The 23,130-nt window shown below is 43.6% G+C and overlaps 1 protein-coding gene across 2 annotated transcripts in view; it reads right to left on the minus strand.

Annotated features, from left to right (window-relative positions):
* Nucleotides 1-23,130, minus strand: part of FIRRM (FIGNL1 interacting regulator of recombination and mitosis) — a 127,740-nt gene that overhangs the window by 99,636 nt on the left and 4,974 nt on the right. For both annotated transcript variants that reach the window (XM_083156664.1, XM_083156663.1), the window contains exons 2-8: nucleotides 21,270-21,309; nucleotides 21,099-21,187; nucleotides 16,214-16,318; nucleotides 14,019-14,159; nucleotides 11,130-11,292; nucleotides 3,325-3,409; nucleotides 969-1,107 (exon numbers count right to left, since the gene is read on the minus strand). In XM_083156664.1, the coding sequence (XP_083012790.1) occupies nucleotides 969-1,107; nucleotides 3,325-3,409; nucleotides 11,130-11,292; nucleotides 14,019-14,159; nucleotides 16,214-16,318; nucleotides 21,099-21,187; nucleotides 21,270-21,309 (762 nt within the window). The remainder of the gene's footprint in view (nucleotides 1-968; nucleotides 1,108-3,324; nucleotides 3,410-11,129; nucleotides 11,293-14,018; nucleotides 14,160-16,213; nucleotides 16,319-21,098; nucleotides 21,188-21,269; nucleotides 21,310-23,130) is intronic.

The following is a 23,130-nucleotide window of genomic DNA, read 5'->3' on the forward strand; positions in this document are numbered from 1 at the left end:
GAAAACCCCATTGAAATACACCAGCGAATTGCAGCAAGCATGAAGTGGAGAACTGTCCGGCATTCACTGCTTTCGGTTGAATCAGATTTTCAGTGAAAACAGCCCGATTTGCTTAAAAAAAACCCGGTGAATCCAAAGCATTGAATATTGCCCTATGTGGAGTTAGAGCCAGCGTGAAGAAACTCTTTCAGAATGTGTGATTTGTGTATATATGTTTATGTCCTTATGCAAATGTCTTTATATTGGAAGGCATTGAAAACATTGACAACTATAGCTGACTTGCGATTGTGGTCATTTGTTTGGAGTGACACAAACTGTGGAGGACTGAGAGGATTTGCATGTGGGCAACCAGCTAAGAAATATAAAAAATAAATAAATAAAAAGAAGAAGAGTGCTTCTCCTTTGAATATATGACTAATGGGTACTTGTTTCCTAGCACAGCGCCCATCGCATCGCATACCATAAGGCATACGATGCGATGTTAGCCAATTTTAAATTGTATACCATCGACTTGTATGCCATTGTATGGCATATACAATGGTATACGATTTAAAATTGTATAAGCACCCTAATGGGTGTTTTCAATTTTAAATGTGCCCCTATAAGATAAATAATTGTATAAGCACCGTAATAGGTGCTTTCAATGTTAAAAGCACCCCCACGCCACCCGTACTATCAACGCCAACCCGAAGCGTGGCGAGCGCAGCGAGTCCACGAGGGGCGGCGGTACGCTTCCTCCGACCTTTTCATACCCCCACTATCCACGTCGGCGTGGAGTTGACTTTATATAGTGTGGCGAGCGCAGCGAGCCCAAAGCGTGAAGTAATGCGCGTCCGCTCGCCACACTATATAAAATCAACTCCACGCCGACGTGGATAGTGGGGGTATGAAAAGGTCGGAGAATGCTCCTGAAAAACATTTGTGCACTTAAAGTGTGCCTGTATCTAATGTTTGTTTTATACTTTTACCTGCGTTTCTGTCAACTTCATATGTTCTGCCAATTGCAAGCACGACTGGAAGGATAGCAGAATGTCATCACACAAACCACTGACAATATCATGGTGCCGCAACTGACTTTCTATCAATGATTGATGTTTCACGCTCTGCCTAATAAATATAACAAAACATTTAGATATATATTACCTGTGCATTTGCATCATCTGATATCAGAATATAAAAAGCAAAAAGAGGATTTTGGTACTTACCGATAAATCGAAAATGGAAGAGCAGAAACGAACTGTACAGCTGGGTACACATTAGATTATCTTAACCTAGCCAACATCACCACCGCCAGGATGTGCAAGTGCATAAATACTTGCATATACCAAGTCTGACAGGGGGGAGCCACATGACCTGCTGCATTCTACAGCAAGACATCGCTAGTGACATCCCACTTTGTCCCTTCCGCAATGCCGATGAATGATGTCACTAGCAACTTGCGGGAGCGTGCATATCATCGGTACACACCTTAATGAAGTACATATGTCACTGCAATCAGCGGGATCAAGCTTATTTTTATCCAGTGTGTACCCAGCTTAAGACCGTCCGAGGACCTAAACCGAAACATACAAACACACAGCAGACACCAACATGCAGGTAAACAGGCAAAAAACAATAGAGTAATGGAAGGTAATGCAGCGCTGGGTGGGCATCTAGTGTCCTTAACGGAATCAGAGAAATGTTTTTACCGGTAAATACTGTACCAAAATCTTTTTTTTTTCCCTCCTTCATCCACTAGGGGGCACTGGAGCTTGTCCATTCTACCCCAGCATGGGTTTTGTACTGTGATTTTCAGTGATCACAAAATACACAGTATAGTGTGTTTTGTCGTGCTACAGGCAAGTACCCAATTTTTAAAACAAAGAGGACCCCTACAGTACTCATGTGCTCCGCAGCAGCCAAAATTTTCAGCTTCCCCTGGCCCAAAGATCGCCAACACTATCCTCTTTAGCCAATTGCCCCTGAGACCTCCGTCCTTTCCTCCCTGCCCACCAGCATCCCACTAACATTTAAATCTAGTGCTCGTTGAGAGGCATGCCTTAATGGATCAGCACCGTCAGAGCCCCCTGAAACACAGTAATTTAATGCTGCTCCCGGTGGCCGGGAGGGGGACCCGATTCCGGGAGGGTAGGCAACCCTGCCCTGGTAGCTACTTGAATATTGCCACTATGTAATTATAGGGTGTAATTGCAGAGCCTGCTGCATCGCTCTAGTGTGCCAGCTCTGTGCGAGAACCATCTGCTGGGCGTGTCCCGTGGCTGCATGTAAATCCACCCTGCTGTGTTTGGCGACTAGTCTCCACCACCCAGTTATAAAATTGATATCCTATTAGCTGTAGTAAATTCCCATAGCTAATGCATTAGCACCAATAAACCAGAATTTGGATTATGCGTCGGGTTACTTAACCAAATCCATGGTCTTCTTATCTGGGATTATCCTAACACATAGGCCCAGAAAGTCATCCTGGATCTCATGTGTTATCAGATGAATAACGGGACCCTTTTCACCTGAAAAAATGGTCTCGAATTGGATGATTCTGACCATTGGACCATTTTTTCCAGGCAAAAAAGAAAAAAAAAAAATCACTGGGGAGGGGGTTTATTGGGTAGTACTCTAGTTCTGTTTTCTTTTAAAGAAACAGATATGTTAAAATATTCGTACCAATAATATGATTAATTTTCTAGCTTTCAACCACTTCATCTGTTGATGAACGTTCTTCTCCACTTAACCATGTACTTTCCATATATAACAAGGCTAAAGGGACCAATAATTCTTCCTCACCACCAACCCCGGTCATGTTCTTCACTTCAAACCTTTCCTGAAATAAAGCCCCTATAATTATTTAAATAAATTATTATAGATATAAAATAATCATTTTTTTCTCTACTGTAATTCATCCCACCAAGACAGTGGTTTCCAAACTGCATGCCTAGGCATCCCGGGTTGCCGCAAGGCTCTTGCAGGAGTGAATTAGGTTGGTCGATGAGGACCAAATCAAATTATTTCTGGTCAGATAGGCAAACCCTTGTTTGAAGCTACCAATAAGAAAACATGTAGCCAATCAGAAGAACAGCTGTACACCACCACATAACTGACACCAAGGTTGACAGGTAGGCACAATATACTTTGTTTAATATATATTTTTTTAAATGTAGCTTGCAATACCCTAATTGTTTATTGTACAAAAGTAGGTTGCATATTAAAGTTTTACAGGGTATTTGGGTTAGCCTGCTCACTGCCTGAAGTATTGTTTGGAGTAAAACATTAACTCAATGGGATTATATGATGTGTAGAGTTACCACAGATCTTAAGTAATGTACTCACTTGATAATAAACTTCCATGTGTTTGCATGAAGCGCATGATCCATTTTGGACACAACTGAGCAAATGTCTAAAAATGTATGCAACACTGTAAATAAACCAGAGACATAATCAAAATAATGATAATTATGCGGATACTCATTTCACACAGAAAAACAAAAATTACTGGAAATTACTGGGTCAAGCATTTGTACATGGTACTTTGCTAATCAGCACAGGCCCTCCTCTTGTGTAAAAATGTCGACCCTGGTCGTAATTCATCGGTTTTCAAACTTTGCAATAGGTTCTGGGAGTGGAGGCCTGTGTTGACTGCTCATGTCCAGACTCCAAAGCTGCATTGGAGGTTTTTCTCTTACAATTTAAAAGCATAAATGCATGAAGGTTTAATATAGTTTATGTACTAGATAGTTTATGTACAGGATGTGACTGAAATCATAAGTAAATTTATATTGAAAAATGGTTTACAATATAAGCTTCCTGCAGGATGACCTAAAAAGTTTTAGCTGCGAGTATACAGTAGATTAAAGCATTGTTTTTAAGCATACATTGTTTCAATAATTATTTTAAATTTAAAATAAGAAAAAACTATTTTGTATTACCTATAAAGGGGTGCCGGTTCACTGCCCAACAGTCGGGATTCCGACTGACCGCGTCTATACTCCCTTGTCCACGACACCCATAGAAGGAGAACAGAACCTGTGGCGAGCGAAAGAGACACTGAGCGCACAGCGTGGTGAGCGCAGCAAGCCGCAAGGGGCTTCTTTGCGCTCGCCCCCCCTGTCGGAGCAGCAGCAGTCAGGATTCCAATGTCAGGATACTGACCGTCGGTATCCAGATTGTCGGGCAGTCACACTACACCCCCTATAAAGTCCTATCTGAATCCGTGGTGGACATTGGGACAGTGTGATACAGTGGGGTACAGACACGCCTTTTTGATAGTGAGACGTAACCAGCGGGTCAATGTTTAATTAGAGGCTGGCCAGCCTCTCTTGTGGACGTCACACAATACAAAAGGTTAATCTGATTTCCGGAAGCTTGCGCTCGTCGGACATAAATACGCAGAGTCTGTATCATATCCAAACTTGAAAAAGTCAGAGGTCCAGATGTATCAAGCTTTAAAAAGTGTTAAATTTAAGAGTGATAAACAGCCAGACAATCAGCTCCTAACAGCCTGGTTACAGACTGGGTTTGAAAAATGACAGGTAGGAGCTGCTTGGTGATTGTTTATTACGCTCCACTTAATCACTTTTTTAAAAATTGATACATCTGGCCTAGAAAGAGAAGGAATGACAATCTCCTGGTTGATGTGGACCCAGGAGACTACCTTTGGGACATAGTTGAGATTAGTGAGGCCAGTCCTGTCAGGATGGAAAATAAGAAGGGGCTCACTTTGAGACAATGGGGCAGATGCATTAAGCCTTAACAAGAGATAAATGCAAGCGTGATATGGCCTAGAAAGAGAAGGAATGACAATCTCCTGGTTGATGTGGACCCAGGAGACTACCTTTGGGACATAGTTGAGATTAGTGAGGCCAGTCCTGTCAGGATGGAAAATAAGAAGGGGCTCACTTTGAGACAATGGGGCAGATGCATTAAGCCTTAACAAGAGATAAATGCAAGCGTGATAAGGAGAGATAAACGTCCAGCCAATCACCTCCTTACTGACTTTTTAAACACAGGCTGTAACATGGCAGTTAGCAGGTGATTGGCTGGATGTTTATCTCTCCTTATCACCCTTGCATTTATCTCTTGTTAAAGCTGAATACATCTGCCCCAATGACCCAACTCAAAAACTGGCCAACAATTACAAGTTCCAAGTTAGCCATTTGAGATCTACCTAGTTTAACAGTTCAACGGGAGCATTCTGTGGGATGTTCAAAACGAAGGGCAGGTCCCACCCCTTGCAGAAAAGTTTGGAAAGCGCATAAGTGCTCTACACAGCGCTAGAACGTTAGGACTGACACCTGCACCTTCAAGGGAGCCAGAAAAAAGCCTAAGTCTAAACCAGTCTGTAGGAAGGCCAAGACCTGGAAAGCCTATAGACAAGGGAATCTGGATCCCACTGGAAAAGTTTTCCACGCACAGTAATAAATCTTGGCCAAAACCATTGACAAGAAAACTAGATCTGAAGCAGCCTTTAAGACTCTTGGTCCATACACACAACGTTTTTGCCCAGCATGTATGGATAACAATGATGGGCAAAAAACGCTCAGTGTGTATGCACTGATTGTTTTTCCCCCATTACCGTGATTTTCCCTGGACTGGATGGCTTTCCATAGCAGAACACCATGGAAAGCCGTTCACTTACTTATCTCCTGGTAATAGCAGCAGATGAGCGGCCAGGGCAGTGATTATGCGGGAGCGCTCATCAGCGGCACAGCTCATCACTGCCCCATACACACTGAGCGACTTTCAAGCTGAAAGGAAAATACTCTGAGAAGTGATACTTCTACTGACCGGAAAGCGCTGGTGAATACTTGGCAATGAAGAGGACAGTGGAGTATTGATGTTGGATGAACAATCGATAATAAATTGAAGAATTGAAGTCGGAAGAACAATTAGTGCTGAAGAATTGAAAAATTGATGTTGGACAAACAAATCAATTATGAAGAACTGATGCTGGATGAACAATAGATGATGATGAACTGAAAAAAATCACAGTTGGACAAACAATTGATGGTGAAGCACTGAAGAATCAATGTTGGAGGAACAATCGATGATGAGCCTTTGAAGAATGAATGAGAATTTAATAAATGGAAATAGGCACAGGTCTCTTTTAATAGGATAACTAGCACAGGAGAGTGGTAGAACACATGCATCTGCAAAAAAAGAGTATTTAAGCACTGACGATTTGCACTGGATTTCCCAGGATACTTATCCCCACAGGTGGAAGGGGATTGGCTAGGCAATTATGCTGGAATCAGGGTGGAGAGGATTGGCTGGAAAGGCTCAGGCCAAGATGGCCATGCCCAGACTGTGGAGGGAAAGTATGTTTGTTTGAAGTACTGTATGGCTGCGGTCTTCTGTAATGGCGGCGGACTGTGGCAATAGTGGCGACTCTGGAGGCGACAGAGGACAAAAAATGTTCACAGGAGGAACAAGGGAGATATCCTGAACAACCAGGATCATGGAGACTGGATGCTGATGGAGACGTTGTGCGGTGAAAGGCACACAGACAGCGCTCATACTATAGAATCCATGCCTAGAACACTGAGACATTCTGAGAAGGCATGTGAAAGGGGTGTGGTATGCTGTTCCGACAGTCGGGATCCCGACAGTCATTAGCCCGACGTCGGGATCCAGACTGGCAGGACTCCAGCGTGGCCAGCGCAACAAAGCCCCTTGCGAGCTCGCTGCGCTCGCCACCTATTCTATTCTCCCTCTATGGGGGCCATGGACCCCCACGAGGGAGACTAGCCGACGGGTGTCGGGAACCGTCCATCTGTGTTTTAACAGTCGGGATCCCGACGTCGGGTTAATGACTGTCGGGACCCCGTCCAGCACCCATGTGAAAGGTAAAAATTTGTGTTTCGCTACCCAGATCGTGACACAGGGGTGCAATGAACAGACATCTGTCCAAGACGGACCCCAGGAGAAACACTGCCGCTTCCACCAGCCCAGCGATACAGCACAGAACACCCGGAGAACAAAGTGACGTCACCTGCTGCACGCTGAAAGCCGGAAGCCTGCAGATGCTGCCAGACACTGCGTAGTGGAGAACCTCTCCAACTGGACTCCCGGTAGATTCACATAGAGATAGCTAGTGAGCTCCTGAATACTGGACTGGTGCCCTCCCAAACACTTTTCAAGAGGGTTGTAAACATTAATTGCACTATTTTTATTTCTTTATTTTATTTTAATTTAAAATGTTTACTTTTCTCAATTGTCTTTTATTCTTAATCTATTTTAAGTACTGTTCCTCCTCGCTCTAATCTAGCACACTCCCCCCCCCCCCCACACACACACAACTATTTATCCCCACCGCTCCCACAGTATTTGTCAAAGCACTTGGTGTTGCTTCTAGCAAAATCTAATTACCAATACTTTACCGGGCAGCACACACGATCAAGCGCAAATTCGTTTTTTGGGATTACCTCCCATCAATTCCTCCATGTTTATGGACAGGATAAACATCCACCTGTGGAGAAGTTCCAGCTGTAACGGTCAGGAATTAAACTTTGCTTGAGACCAGCTTCCAGAGAACACACATGCAAAGGTGTATTGATACCATATGCTGCCCAAAATTTTTTTTAATTTCAGAGTCTGTATGGGGGTTCCCCCCTAATAACCACTACCTTAGTGAAAACTGTCTGTGCAGTCAAAAGTCAAGCCCCAAAAATGTTAGTTGTCTGACTGAAGACATCTCTGATGATTTTCCCAATAAGAATACATAGGTAGGGGACCTGAATGTCCAAGGCCAGGTAATTGCTTGGCTGCTGAGCTTGAATAATGAACCTTTAACTCCATTCCTGTTCCTCTTTTTAGGGGACTGAACTGGAACAACCACTCCTTTCCTCAGAAGGGAGGTGATGGAAGAAACAGCAGCCTTTACGAAGTCTATGGGAAAGCCTGTGCAAAAGAACTGTCAACCCATCCTGAAAGGTTAGATAGTATCCCTGGGACACGATGATCCTGGCCCAGGAGTAGGATCTGGTAACCAATCAGACGTCAGTGAAGTAGAGACAGCTGCACACCTTGGGAGGCCCCAGGTGGGGACCCACTTCAATATGCTGCAGGCTTGTCAGCTTTTTCGGGGGTATGTTGGTGATGCGACCAGGACTGGTTGGATCTTGGAGTTTGGGTTCTTGGAGGTAGGTATTTGAACTCTCGAAAAGGGCTGACCTCTGGATTTGCCATGCGGACAAAAGGAGAACTGTTTGCTTTCTTGCCATTAGGGCCTCTGAAAGTTAGTCTTATCGCTATGGTTGCAGATTCTATCAAGTTATGGGCCAATGAGAACATCTCCAGAAAATTGCAGGGCTTCCAGGCTTTTTTGGAATCAATAAAAGCATGCAAAGAGTGCAAGCATAAAGGATCATATAGCAGTGAAAGATCTTTGAGGCTAGCGTGCTTGAATCAAGAGCTGCATCACCTAGGTATGTACTTACATTGCTGATGTAATCCACAATGCAGAGGTGATCAGACAGACAAGCTCCCTAGTGGAGGCTCTCAACCAGCTGTCTAAAGCTTTGGAAACCCAGGATAAAGCCAAGGCTGGGGCACAGTCACCCCATGCACTGGCAAAAGCACAGACTTCAGGAACTGTTCCGAACTCTTCTACGATAGAAGTCCAAGATGAGCATAGTCACCAATAACTCTTTGTTAGGGTGTGCAAAACTTCCGTCACTAGGTCCAACAGATGGATTTTTATTTTCTGCTTGAAGAGGGGTGCTTCTAATGCAGACATAGTATTAGTATATTTAATCTGGAAGATCATATAATTTGACAGCAGATCAGAACCATTTGGCCCATCTAGTCTGCCCTTTTTTTAAACCATATTTTTAACAAATCATATTTGATCCCTATTTCTTTGTAAGGATATTCTAAGGTCTAGTTTAAACTGCTCTAGTGTCGTAGCACCTATGATGGGAGGCTATTCTACTTGTCCACTAACCTTTCTGTAACTATCTTACTGCCTTGACTAGAGCCTAAATTCTGACATGCGTTATCTGATCATCCTGCAGAGGAAGAAGCACATCTGATGCTTGAGAGAAATCACCTGCCCCAAACAATCATCTAATAGACCAGTGGTTCCCAACCCTGGTCCTCAAGTACCCCCAACAGTGCACGTTTTCCAGGTCTCCACACAGAATCACAGGTGACATAATTAGCTCCACCTGCGGATCTTTTAAAAGGTGTCTGAATAATGAGTGCACCTGCTGGGTGACTTGGAAAACGTGCACTGTTGGGGGTACTTGAGGACCAGGGTTGGGAACCACTGCTCTAGAGTGTAAGGTTTCTATGATGGTGGCTGGAACTGGCACAATTCTCTGTTGCAGGTGCTTCCACACAGGGCAGACACCTCCAGTGCCAGTACTGTTGCTTCATGTCCCCCAGCAGCCCATTTAACGAATTTTTAGCAGCATGACTGACCTATGTGCACCCCATCATTTGCCCGCTTCCCCCCTGAGATTAACATGCTCCCCGTTATTGACCACCCTCTGTAATTAAGTACAATTACATACATATGCAGGCTATTATCGGAGGGGGGCAACCTAATGTATATAATAACCAGGAGGAGAGAGGTTGGAAAGTGGGAGCTGCAGCAGCCAGGGCCAAGGCTGATGAGAGCAGGTGTTTGTGTGTAGTGGGCCAGTGCCACCATCTCCCTCTCCATCCAGCCTGCACCCTCCTCCAGGGGCTCATATATACCCCTTTCACATCGCAAATGCCAGGCTGCATCCAGGACTTGAATACGAGTCTGTCCCTGGTGCAACCCAGTATTTCTGACGATTACCCCCCACAGCGATGGGTTGTTGGCATCACAAAAAGGGGCGGAGCATCATGGGGGGGGGGGGGGGGTGCGAGGGAGGTGGCAGCGCTTGGAGCCGATGCTGCCTCCTCCCTATAGTGTGAATGGGACCAGGGTTGCTCGACCCGGGTTACCGGGTTACACTGCCCATTAACGCAGGTCTGACCCAGGATTAACCCTTCCTTTAGCCCGGGACGGAATGTTGGATCTGTTTTTTTATTTTAAAAAAGGCCCTTTCATACAGCACAGAGGCTCGGGTCAGACCCAGGTTATTTGTGTGGTGTGAAAGGGGTATTAATCAGTCCAGCCATCATCTTCCCATTATTAGTACCAGTCATCAGTCCATTTCTGCCTACCATGCTGCATTATTTTCCTTATCTCTCATTCACTGCCTCAATATGTAGGGTTCAATCGCACAGGATAGTGTGTGTTTTGTGGTATCACTGTTGAGGGGGCCCCCTATTACTTTGAATAAATGTAATACTGGTGTTGGGTGTTCAGGGGTGTGCTACCACTGGACAAGTTATTTAAGATATTCTGAGAATGACAGAAAATTTATTTTTCTCAGTGTGCTGCACCAACAAGAGTGTTTAATCATAAAATATAATTTTTATTGATCATAAAACAGCGAATGTACAGGACGCGAGTATAGCACTGATGTATTGTCGACACCACCAACCCTGAACTTAATCCTGCCTGTCCAGACTACGCCAGCGGTGTCTGCATAGCACCGGGCAGCTACTGTGTTCAAACTAGCACCTATATATTATACCTAATTGGTCAATAATCATACTGCTTTCACAATTGAGCAGATTTGTTTGATCGATCAGTGTGACAGTGCAATCTTAACCTGAAGCCAGATTTTGTAATTTACTCAGCTAAAGTTCAGAATGGCATGTGCCTAAATTGCTACTAATTATAGTATAGTATAAGGGATACTTTTATAGCTAAACTGTGCGTCCCTTACAACAGGGGAACCTGAACAATAAAGACAATTATTAGTGGATAGAAGGGCATGAAATACTGCCTATCGGCACACGTCGGCTCGAAAAGAAAAAGTAAAAAACCCCATGTCGACCTTTTGACTTTAAACCTTCCCCATGTTGACTGTCGACCTAACCCATGTCAACTTAATACTTGTAGACCTAGTGGACATATCCACAGAGCTTTACAGCCCAGGACCTTCTTATGTGCTAAGCGCACCGCAGGCTTATGTATTGACTATCTATATTATCCCTGTGAGGTTATTTAAAATGGTGTTATTACATTTTTTTATTATTGCTTATGTATATGTATTATTAAACGCCACATGATCTAGGTGGTTTCATTCACCTACCAGACACTGTGATTTCAACTTCCTTCTCTGAAGCAGATGAGCTTATAGAGATTTTCTCTATCAGTTCCATCAATTGCTTCTGAAGGGACACAGCTTTCTTGAAAAGGGCTTGAAGTAGATCTGAAACCAGATGGAGCCTCCCACTATACACACTGTCACTGTCCTAAGTTGAAAAAATAAACAAACAAAAAAATAAAAAAATAAAAACACCATCAAACATATGCAGGAGTAAACAATAGGATGTTACATAGGCAATTGCAAATTTTCCTCTCATGATAATATTTGCATACAGACACAATGTATTATGTATTTTAATCCTTTGAGTGCCAACGTTGCTGTAAGAGATCCTCAAAATATCCAATAAAAATGCCAGCGTTGCTCACATCGACTGTTGCAATAATTAACTAAACTATAATTAAATTGACTTGACTGTACTTATTTATACTAAAAGAACATTTGATGTGAGGGACGCTGCCATTTTTAGTGGACATCTTGAGGACCTTTCACAGCAACGTTGGTACTGAAAGGGTTAATCTTATTGGGAGGGAAAATATATCTATCTATATCCCTAGATACAATATGTAATGTCCATTAAACATACTTTATAAAATAAAAGAATGGAACACTTGTAGCTTCTTATTTTCTGGAAAGATTTTCTGGGATTATGATCAATACCCAACGCATTTCGTTCCTGTTAGGAACTTCATCAGGGTTTGTTTTTTTTATCTGCATTTCTTAGGCTCTTCAGATATATGATGGTGTGAGGTGAATCCCTTTATTGGTAAAGTTCTATAAGGTTTTTACCTTATTATTAAAAAAAAAAAAAAAAAAAAAAAAAAAAAAAAGAAGGAGATGGGACCTCTTAAGAGTAGTCTCGAACCAATATTATCAATTTCCTCTAATATAACTGAGGACTGTCAATCCTACATCAGACATTGCTTCCAAAGTGACATTCCAGTACAGGTAAATGTTCAGGAAATAGTTCCACTACTGTGTGTGTCTGTGTGCTCCTTGGAGTCCAGCCAGCAAGTGATCACTTGCTGGCTGGACTGTGTATACCCCATTGGTTACTCCCCCCCCCCCCCCTTATAAAAATTGTATAAGTACCCTAATGGGTGCTTACAATGTGAAATGCACCCCCACGCCACCCCCCCACTATAAACGTAAACCCGAAGCGTGGCGAGCGCAGCGAGCCCTGCGAGGGGCAGCGGTACGCGTTCTCCGACCTTTTCATACCCCCACTATCCACGTCGGCGTGTAGTTTAGGATAGAAAGTCACCAAGCCCGAAGCATGGCGAGCCCTGCAAGGGGACGCGGATACCTTCACAGGTATCCGCGTCCCCTCGCGGGCTTCACAGGTATCCGCTGCGCTCGCCACACTTTCTATTCTCAACTCCACGCCGACGTGGATAGTGGGGGTATGAAAAGGTCGGAGGACACGTACCGCTGCGCTCGCCACGCTTCAGGTTCACGTTTATAGTGGGGGGGTGGCGTGGGGGTGCATTTCACATTGTAAGCACCCATTTGGGTGCTTATACAATGTTTCATCGCATAGGGGGCAAAAATGGCGTTGCATCGCATGCGATAAAAACATTGCGCGATGTACATCGGGGGCGCCGCTAGAATACACAAGTACCATTAATCAGCGGCGCCGGAACGGGGGGGGCGAGGGGGCAGTTTGCCCCCCCCAAAATTACTGAGGCGCCAGTATGTCCGGCCCGCCCGCCTATATTACAGCCGCCCGCCCATATTAAAGAAGTATCATCCGCCCGGCCGCCTATATTTCATACCAGGCGCCGGGGATGGCTGCTGCCGCCGCCGGGGAGATGTGCATAAGACGCGCCAGCCAATCACTGCCGGCGCATCCCCTCCACATACACTGTGATTGGCGGGCGCGTCTTCTACACATCTCCCCGGCGGCAGCAGCAGCAGCAGCCATCCCCGGCGCCTGGTATGTAATATAGGAGGGCGGGCGGGCGGATGATCATACATAAGTAATATAGGGGCGGGCGGCTGATAATAAATCAGTAATATAGCCGGGCGGGTGGCAGGGAAGATGTGCGCCCGCCAATGCTGCTCCTCTCACCCTCCCTTCCCCAGTGACTGACACATCCAGGGGTTGTCATTTACCCCTGGATTCACACCCAAACAGGTTTATGTAATTATGTCTGATTATCATAATCAGACATAATCACATAAATCTGTTTGGGGGTGACACTGCCACTTTTTCCACTTTTTACGAGTAAATGACAACCCCTGGATTAATGTCAGTCCTGGTGTCTCTGGCCACATGTATATGCCGCTGCCCGGTGTATAATGCCCACGTGTATATGCCGCTGCCCTGTGTATAATGCCCATACGTAAATGCCGCTGCCTTGTGTAGAATGCCCACGCATATATGCCGCTGCCCTGTGTATAATGCCCATGCATATATGCCGCTGCCAGTGTGTATAGTGCCCGGGGGTAACATATAGCAATTTAGGGGGCGCCAAAATGAGATTATATCTTGCCCCCCCCCCAACCTTAAAACGTTCCAGTGCCTCTGCCATTAATTTTGTACAGCATTTACTTTCTGAAGCTACAAAACATATTAAGCACTAATTCAGGATTCATAACAAGAAATATTGATAACGAGCTCTTTGCTAATTTTATGCAAATTTCTAGATTAATACAAAGGGCAGTATGTAATAACGGGGCAAGTCCACAGTCGTGCGGGATGCTGGACAAACACTGAGTTGTTGTTTTTTTTTAAAGGGGCAGTCCACTTACAAGGCAAAATCATGCCTTCTAAGAACCCATAAAAAAAAAAAGACAAAAAAGACAAAAAAGCTCCAAGTTCAGCATACCACATGGACTTGCAACTCATTACATCTGGCCCAAAATGCTCACCTTGCAGTGGGTGAATGCGGCTATAAGAATATGCAGCACAGATGAAGGAAGTGATTGGATATTCTCAAAATGTAATGGTTCCTCTATAGAACATACATAGCGCACACTTGCCGTTAGAGCTTCCACACACTGAATCATATCCTGTGCAATAAAAGAGACACTGTATTATTAAAATATGGTGCCAAAACCAACAAATAATAATACATCACATACTCTTCGCGAATAGTCAGGTTTCTCTAAGACTACCTACCAAGCCAATGGTGTTTGAAAGGATGTATTTTTATAGTATTCAAAAACAGAACTGTTTCCTATGAGCTCTAGTATTGGTTCATGTAGTGATCCTAACATTGCCTAAATTGTTAAATTTAAATAGAAAATTATATAATAGTTTGAGTTCTACACAATACCAGGAAGAAATTGGACAGATCTCCCATCTATGCAAAATAATCTTATCAGGCCCCCGATCCAATCAATTAACAGCAAGCCCTACATAAAGGCTTCCTGGGCACTAACAACTTCCTGAAGTAACAACGCTCATTAGCTACATCCCTCGGCTCCACATCTTGTGGTCTGTCTCTGCTAATGTGAATGGGTCCCGGGCAAAAATCCCAGGTAGCTACCAGGGTTGCACCCAGGGTATGGTGCAGTGTGAACGAGTGACCCGGTGCCCATTCAAAGTATGGAGGAGGCAGCGCTGTCAGCTCCAAGCACTGCCTCCTCCCCCACCCCTCGATGATGCCCCATCTCTCCGCCCCATCCCCGTGGGATGTCACTGACCCAGCAATAAGCTTGCAGACTGCAAATGCCGGGTCGCTCCAGGAACGGACCCCTGTCCTAACCCCGGGTGCAACCCTGGCATTTGCGGTATAAATGGGGTATATAACTTATGCATCACTGGCACTTTCTGAACCCTACACTCGGAGGTAATATCTATTACCATTACACTATAACAAGTGATCGTCCCCCTGTGACGGCATATTGGGAACTGGATGTGCCATTAGCCCCGGGAAGATACCCCCAAATTTAAACATCCGTGCCCTTCCCCTCTAGCATAGAGGATCAGAGGCTATTTAGAGATCAAATGCTTAAGAATTAGCAGAAAACTTGCAGTAAATTTACATTAGCACAAGTCTATCATTCTTAACAAGCTGACACAAAATTATCTGCTAAATCTGAATATCTTTAAATAAGAAATATAATCTACATCGCTATAATGTGAGGCACTTCTCACTAAAAATGTATGACATGCCACACTTAAAAGAACTAGTACAGGTTGAGTATCCCTTATCCAGATATCTCTTATCCAAATTATTCCCAATTTTTTTTTTACTTAGCTGACCCCAGGGTAGGCAAGAACCTCTCATCAACCATATAGTCCATCATTCTGTCCCCTCAGGCAGCATCTGAGGGTCTTGCATCACCTCCTAGCCTGTGCCCGTCACCCGCACTATGCCCAGGGCAGGCGACAGGGGGGGTCAAGGGGGACAAGTGTGCCTTCCTGCCCCAAGACGGCCACAGCCTGTACTAGCTGGCCTGTCAGTCTACTGTGCACCATCTGTGTGTGGCTGAGTCTGACTGACTCACTGTGTGCCACTGCTGTCTACTGTGTGTGTGCCATCTACTCTGTGTGTGCATATGGCCTGGGGCCACAGGCGCACAGACGTACAGACGTACAGACGTACCCGCTGCTGGCACTGTTGCCTCAGTCTCTGGCTCCTGTACTTGCCATTATTTTGTAAAAGTGACAGGCCAGCAGTAGCCAGGAGCCAGGCCAGCAGGACTGAGAACAAGAGAAGTCAGCACCTGAAAACAGGATCTGGAGCAGCTAAAGGTTGAATGAGGCTCATCCAGAAGAGGGTTGTGTGGATTTGGGATTAGGTGGGGGGCCCCAGAAATATCATTGTACAGGGCCCCAAGATTTCTGTTGCCGGCCCTGACTATGCCCAGGGGGGTGCGTGAGGGAGAGAGGGGAGGGGGAAACACTACAGTATGAGGGAAAGAGAGAATAGGGGACTGACTCTACAGTAAGAGCAGGAGAGAGAAGGTGGCAAGATTACCTCATTAAAATATAAAAATATTCTGAAATATGGAATAATCCCTTATTCAAAATGCCCTGGGTCACAAGGATTTCGGATAAGGAATACTGAACCTGTAGGATCTTTAGCTTTGGAAGCATTAACTACTTTAGGTGATACCTGCAGAATATTCCTAAATGCATTCTTCAGTTCAGTATTTTTATTTGATAATTCCTTTGCCTGACTTGAAATTTCATTTACTGCATTGCAGAATTGTTTTACAGTCTGAAAAAAAAAAAAAAGAAACAGCATTAATCATAGACAGGTAAAAAAAACATAAAAATGCAAGCAAAATGTTACATATTATTGGATGATAGATGCATTTGTTACACTGGAACTGCGGTTTCCCTGTGCTTGGTACAGCACATATCATTTCTCAACATAAAAAAATGGAATTACTCCTGGTTATAAGAATAGCTAGAAACATGTTGGCGGCACAGTGTGAAAGCACCACCAATACCCCCCTTCCCCTAAAAAAAAGGCAAATAATGGGGTTAGTAACCCAGAAATCCAACCAGAGTATCGACTTTGGTTGTACACAGGAACAAGATCAGTATGAATGTCTGTCCCAGGTCATCTGACACTTGTTCCGGATCCCTGGTGCTTGGAGTGTATATCATCTCTGAGTGTGGGCAAAATACTTAACAGTGCACTCATGTGCAGTGTAAACGACTCCAACAAAGAATAGTCCGGGTTGGAGACGCAGTGTGAAAGGGTTTGTCCAGGAGGGTTTGTCCAGGATTGGTAGCGTGTTTCAAATCTCAGGTCTTCCTGGAATTTTGGTGCAAAAGGGGTATTAGTCAAGTGTGCTGACAGCTCAGAGGATTTAGTGGTCATTCCAGGATTTCAATTCTAATTAAATAAGAGGAGCCATCATATTCCTTTCTTTACGCTTTATAAAAACCTAACATACACTAGTGTCTAAATAGCTGTACTCCTGAGTCCTATTTAACGACTGCAAATATCCTGAAAAGGTTTTGAAATGGAGTGAAGCAATACGTGCTTGAAGTTGTGAGAGTACAAGGGTGGTACCACCAACTCCTGATTGATGTGTAATTGCCCCCATACATCAGCAATCACAATTAATTGCTGATGTATGGGGCCCATAACTTACAGACGACCATACGAGATAGCCATCCAGATAAATGGGCAAGAGCTACAATTTCAAACATCTGCATAGCCAAACAATATCTACATTCAAACAATGACAGAAAATTGATGGGGGCATAATAAAAAGTCTCAAAGGAAGAAATCTGAAGGGGCCTTCAAAACTGGTATCAGGTGTCCTAACAAGAGAACAAGAAATAGTACACTAGGATGGCAGAATGCTGCCTGTTTCTGGAAGCATTATTATCACAAAATGAGAGGTTAAGAGACACCTGTTGAATTTTCCCTACTCATACTGTGCCACTCTCCCTAAAGCATTTCATCCCATACAGACTACAAATAAAAAGGTATTCTGGTGGAACAAGCTTTAAAAAAATGGACAGTGAAGCATAAACATTTTAAAATTACCCATTTTTTTACATTAAAAAAAGTTTGAATCTTATTTTTAAACACATTTTAAATAATAATTTGAAGAGCCATGCAACATGGGAGAGTTCAGAAGTGATGCACATTTGTTCCTTAATAACCCTACAATAACATTACTTGGTATATTTAAGATTCATAAATTTGCCATTGCTTTATTTTATGGTACTTTTGAGATATTATTATGGTTATCTTTTCTCTGACAATTTGGTTCTGTTTGAATTGTTGAATCTATTTTGTACAACACTTAACTTTTACTGCCAATGTTTGATTAAGTTCCAATAAATAGTTTTTCATTATAATTTAACTATTAATTAATAGGGTCTACCCTACAATTGAGCAAATTATTTTTGGATGTCATGTTATTTGTTGTACACATAGTTTATTGTATTGATCTTCATCATAGTAAGCTCAATTTGATGACATTCTGTGCCAGGAAAAACTGTTTTAAACATTACATTATTAAATACAGGTCGAGTATCCCGTATCCGAATATCCGTTATCCGAATTATTCCGAAATACGGACATTCCAGAAAGTGAAAAAAAATTTTTTTTTTGCTAAAAACTCACTGGGGACATATGTAACAGCATCACTGGGGACATGATATGTAACTGGCACTATATATGTGCAAGACAATGATTGCTTGGCATTCAAATTCAGTGCTGAGATAGTACACACATTTTGTTTCACGTTTTGAAACCTTGTTTTTTGAACAATTAAAATATGTTTGTGTGTATTTTATGTGGTAATAAAATATATTTGTGTGTATATTTTGTGTTTATACAGCATAAATGCAAGATACTTCAAAATACATCATTGAAATATTAAAATATTCCGAAATACGGAATAATCCGTTATCCAAAATTCTCCTGGTCCCGAGCATTTTGGATACGGGATACTCAACCTGTATAGGAAATTGTTTGGTATACAACATATCTGATTCATTTAAAAAGTGGGTATATGGTTAGATGATTTAAAAAGTATAACTGAAAACATCCATATAGCACCAGCTTTGAATTTTTAATTTGGTGGAGTTCAATTTTTTACACAGGCCAGGATTATTTGTTTCAGATTAAGGGGGGTATTCAATGTGCCACCACTATTTCTGATGGTGGAAATAGCAGCGGCTCCCTAGTCAATGCTGTCTTTAGCGACAGCATTGATGTGGGATCACGGCAGAACGGGCCTGACTTTAAAAGCTGTGGGGCCCGTTCCGCCAATAACGGCCGTGGATTGTTGCGATCCCTGCTGCAGATCGACGGCAGTCTGCGCGGCCATGCCCCCTTTGCGCCGATCGGCAGGTGGGACATTGAATCCCGTCTGTCGTTCAGCTGTCGAGCTGACCACAAACGGGCCAGGATCACGAATGTCGACAGGGATCGACAGCCGTGATCCTAGATTGAATAGGTGAGTGCTTAATTTAGCAGTTGTTCTAAAACTTCTTTTTCCCCCACTATAACATCCCTAATCAGTCAAATAAACTGTGGCATTTTGCATTATGTGAAGTTTGATGGAGGGATTCTAATGAGGTTTCCTTTGGCTAAGCATTTGGTTTTGTTACATAGGTAACCCTGTGTAATAACTGTTCTGTCTCTGCTATAACTTTACTGTCTCTGTATAAGTCAGGCATGTCCAAAGTCAGGCCCGGGGGTTAATTGCCTCCTGTGCTGACATTTCAAGCGGCCCGCAGCCTCCAGCTGGAAGCGGGCAGAGAATCAGATGTGGGGAGCACAGCACAGGACACTAAAGGTGGGGCCCCCGGCGAGTGCGCTTTTACCTTGCTGTCTGCTGCAGCGAGTAGGTGCCGGCCCCCACAGTCAGATGTGTTTGGCGTCCTACCTCTGCTGCTGCAATCGTATATCACCCTACTCCACAATCACAGTGACAGCAGTGTTTGGGGAGGGGGTGCAGCAAGGGGGAATCTTGCTCCCGTAACATGCAGAGCGGAGGAGGGCAGGAGCCCAAGCATCTGCTGTCCTTGCAGTGCCTGCTTTGCCTCTCCTTCCTCAGGCTCACACAATGGGCTGGGAAACATACAGAGAAGGGAGGGGGCAGTGTGGGGGGACATACATTGAAAGAGGGTCAGGCTGGGGGACATACAGTGAATGAGGCAGTGATGGCCATTCTGAGAAGGGGGAGCAGGGGCAGGCTGGGGGACATACAGTGAATATGGGCAGAGTGGGGTACATAGTGAATGAGGGTCAGGCTTGGGGACATACAATGAATGGAGGCAATGATGGACATTAAGAGAAGGGGGCAGGCTGGGGGACAGAGTGAATGAGTGCAGAGTGGGGAACATACAGTGAATGGGGGACATACAGTGAATGAGGGGCAGGCTGGGGGGACACACAGTGAAGGGGCAGGCTGGGGGACATAGATTGAATGGGGGCAGAGTGGGGGAACCATTCTGATGTGATTACCGATTCAAAGAATGTCAGGCTGAATGGTCGGCCCCCACACATTTACACTTCACCAAATCTGGCCCTCATCGCAAAATGTTTGGACACCCCTAGCTTAAGTGTTACCTACCTTGCTGCTGCAATGACCAGTGGCGCCGCTGATGGCTGCCTAGGCACTGCAGCTTGGCGGGCATGTATTCCCCCAGGGTACTTCGAACGTATACCTGTATGTGTTCGTATATCTGTTGCTGTTTAACTGTACCACACTGGCTGTTGCACAGCAATCTGTCAAATTCCTAGTATATGCAGGTATACATAGCCAATAAAGTTGATTCTGATATAGAACTGGTTATACATTAACTTGAGAGTATGCACTACAGTACAAAACATAATTTTTAGTACAGGTTGAGTATCCCTTATCCAAATTATTCCAAAAACCATACATTCCAGAAAGTGAGAATTTTTTTTTTTTTGCTAAAAAGCACAACGGGTGCCAGACGGGATCCCGACTGTCAAAACGCCGACAGCCGGGTGCCCGACGACAACCCGCTATTTTTCCTTGTGGGGGTACACGACCCCCATAGAGGGAGAATAGAATAGGTGGCTCGTGGCGAGCCCGCAGGGGGCTTTTTTGTACTCGCCATGCTGTCTGAGTCTGGGCTAATGACTGTCGGGATCCCGACTGTCGGAACCCCATACCACACCCAGCACAACTGGGGACATCTGCAACAGCACTACTGAGGAGATGATATGTAACTGCCACTAAATAGGTTCAAGAAATGATTGCTTGGCATTTAAATTCAGTATCTGAGATAGTACACAAACTTTGTTTCATGTTTTGAAACCTTGTTTTATGCACAAATAAAATATATTTGTGTTAACGTCATGTTCTTATATAACATAAATGCAATATACCTCAAGATACATCATTGAAATATTAAAATATTCTGAAATACGGAATAATCCGTTATCCAAAATTCTTCTGGTCCGAAGCATTTTGGATAAGGGATACTCAACCTGTACATTTATATGTATTTATGTAAGAGAAATTTCATTTTGCCTTATCAAAAGTTACCTTAGGTAGCACCTGTGAAAATACAATGTGTTCCAGATCCAAAAAGCTGACTTGAGGCAGAAATATTTCTGTCACAATATTAAATAATCCTAAAAGAGGAAAAAAATAACATAAAAAAAAAAATTGTATTTCACAATACTGAATAAAAATAAAAAAAATCACTTTACTTACTAATTTTCTCGCTCCAATTGTCTGAATGCTGGAACATGGAGTATAATTAATTAAGGAAAAAAGATTATTGTATTTTAAAACTTAGCAGACCTCTTCATGGTGACTAATTCTTCACAATTTATTTCTTTGAGCATATCTCCATTACAATATTCTGACAAATTGAATATGCAAAATCTTTCTAATGCTAGCTGCATTTTTCTTTTACAACACATTCATAGATCATGAGAAAAAAGGGCAACACCAGAGCTGTATGAAGCTACTGTTCAATTGAGGGTGTTGCACGCTTTTTCAGGGTATTTGCAAGTGAACCCAGGATTTCTGCTTGAGGAAACAGTTCACCATGGGTCTAGTGACCTGGAAATCTAACCCAGCTAGCTTGCAAGGTTATGGGAAGAACCCGTATTTCTGTGTAGCATTACCCAATAAGCCAGGTCATTGTGAACCGGCGGACACGTCTACTGCATATGAAGATTTGTCCCGAGGAGAGTCTCTTACCTCAAGCACTGCACATGTGACAAGTGATGCCACCGACCGGGCTATAAGTCAGGTCCTGCCACCACTCTGATATATGTCTATACCAGGTTGCATCCAGGTTGGACAGTGAATAAAACCTTGGTGCGACACAGCATTTTGATGTAAAAGCATACTGCTTTTACATCAAAATGCTGTGTCGCACCAAGGTTTTGTTCACTGTCCAACCTTTCACAATGCTAGCAATATCCTGTGCAGATCACGTAAACTCACAGCAACCCAGGATAGTGCAGTGTGAAAGTTCCCAGTAGAAATAACTTGGGTCCAGCAAACAGGCAATTTAACCCAGGTCACGAGCAGTGTTGAACACAGTTTCAACTTGGCTCACAGTGCACTGTGAATGAGTAAGCCTAGTCAATGCAACCCAGGACCCATTCTCATCTCTGAGCACCAGCTCTGCAAATGTCCCCATTAAGGTCTTTGACCCAGCAATAAGCTGGGTTGTGACACCAGCTGAAAGGGGTCTCAGTCGAGTCGCAATAGTTTTAGACCCATGTACAAATCTCAGGTGTGATCAGACAGTGCAGTGTGAAAGCTGTATTCATCTCCTAATATGTACAACTACAACATTAAAGTAAACCGCACTATGGGTAGACATGTATTATATGAGACAAACAGATAATGTAGTGTATTTAGTGTCAGGCGCAAGTGGAACAATTTCTGCCAGTTTGGCATTTGCGCTCCGCTCGCCAGGCTGATCTTCTGTCTATTCAGAGTGATTTGTTTGCAGAACGCCTCCTGGTGAGAAAAGACCAATGAGGAAGAAAGAAGCATACACTATTTTGCCTTCCTGCCTCAACTGTTTGAACACAAACTATGCTTGTAGCGTAGTCCTCCGCCATTTTCACTACCTGCAGAACTGACAGGTGCTGCAGTGTTTTGCTAAACTTTGTTTTTTTGTGCACGGTTTGTGAAAAAGCTTTTGGGAGTGAATGAAAAATCAGGAGAGAACAGAACCCTGGGTAAAAATATGTATCACATGGGTATAACACTGCATGCTGGGAAAAACAGTGTAATACCAGTAGAATTAAGCTTTAAGGCTCATACACAGCCAGATCGCTCAGCACACATGGCTTGCTACATCGCCCATACACATAGTGATGTGTGTATAGGTGATCTGTGCTAACCAGTGTTTTCGGATTAGAACACTGGCAATTTTGCTAGAACTAAAATACACGTAGTAAAAATCTGAGCTGACTAAGGTAATGCACGGGACTGTGCATCATCATCACTATGGGGCGATCAGTGTTTAATTAATTTAGTCAGATCGCTTAGAACACAGACTATTATTGCTAAGTATGTATGCCCCTTTAAGATCAAATGTATGGAA

The sequence above is a fragment of the Crinia signifera genome, chromosome 8 (genome assembly GCF_055691185.1).
Source record: "Crinia signifera chromosome 8, ASM5569118v1, whole genome shotgun sequence".
Taxonomy (NCBI): domain Eukaryota; kingdom Metazoa; phylum Chordata; class Amphibia; order Anura; family Myobatrachidae; genus Crinia; species Crinia signifera.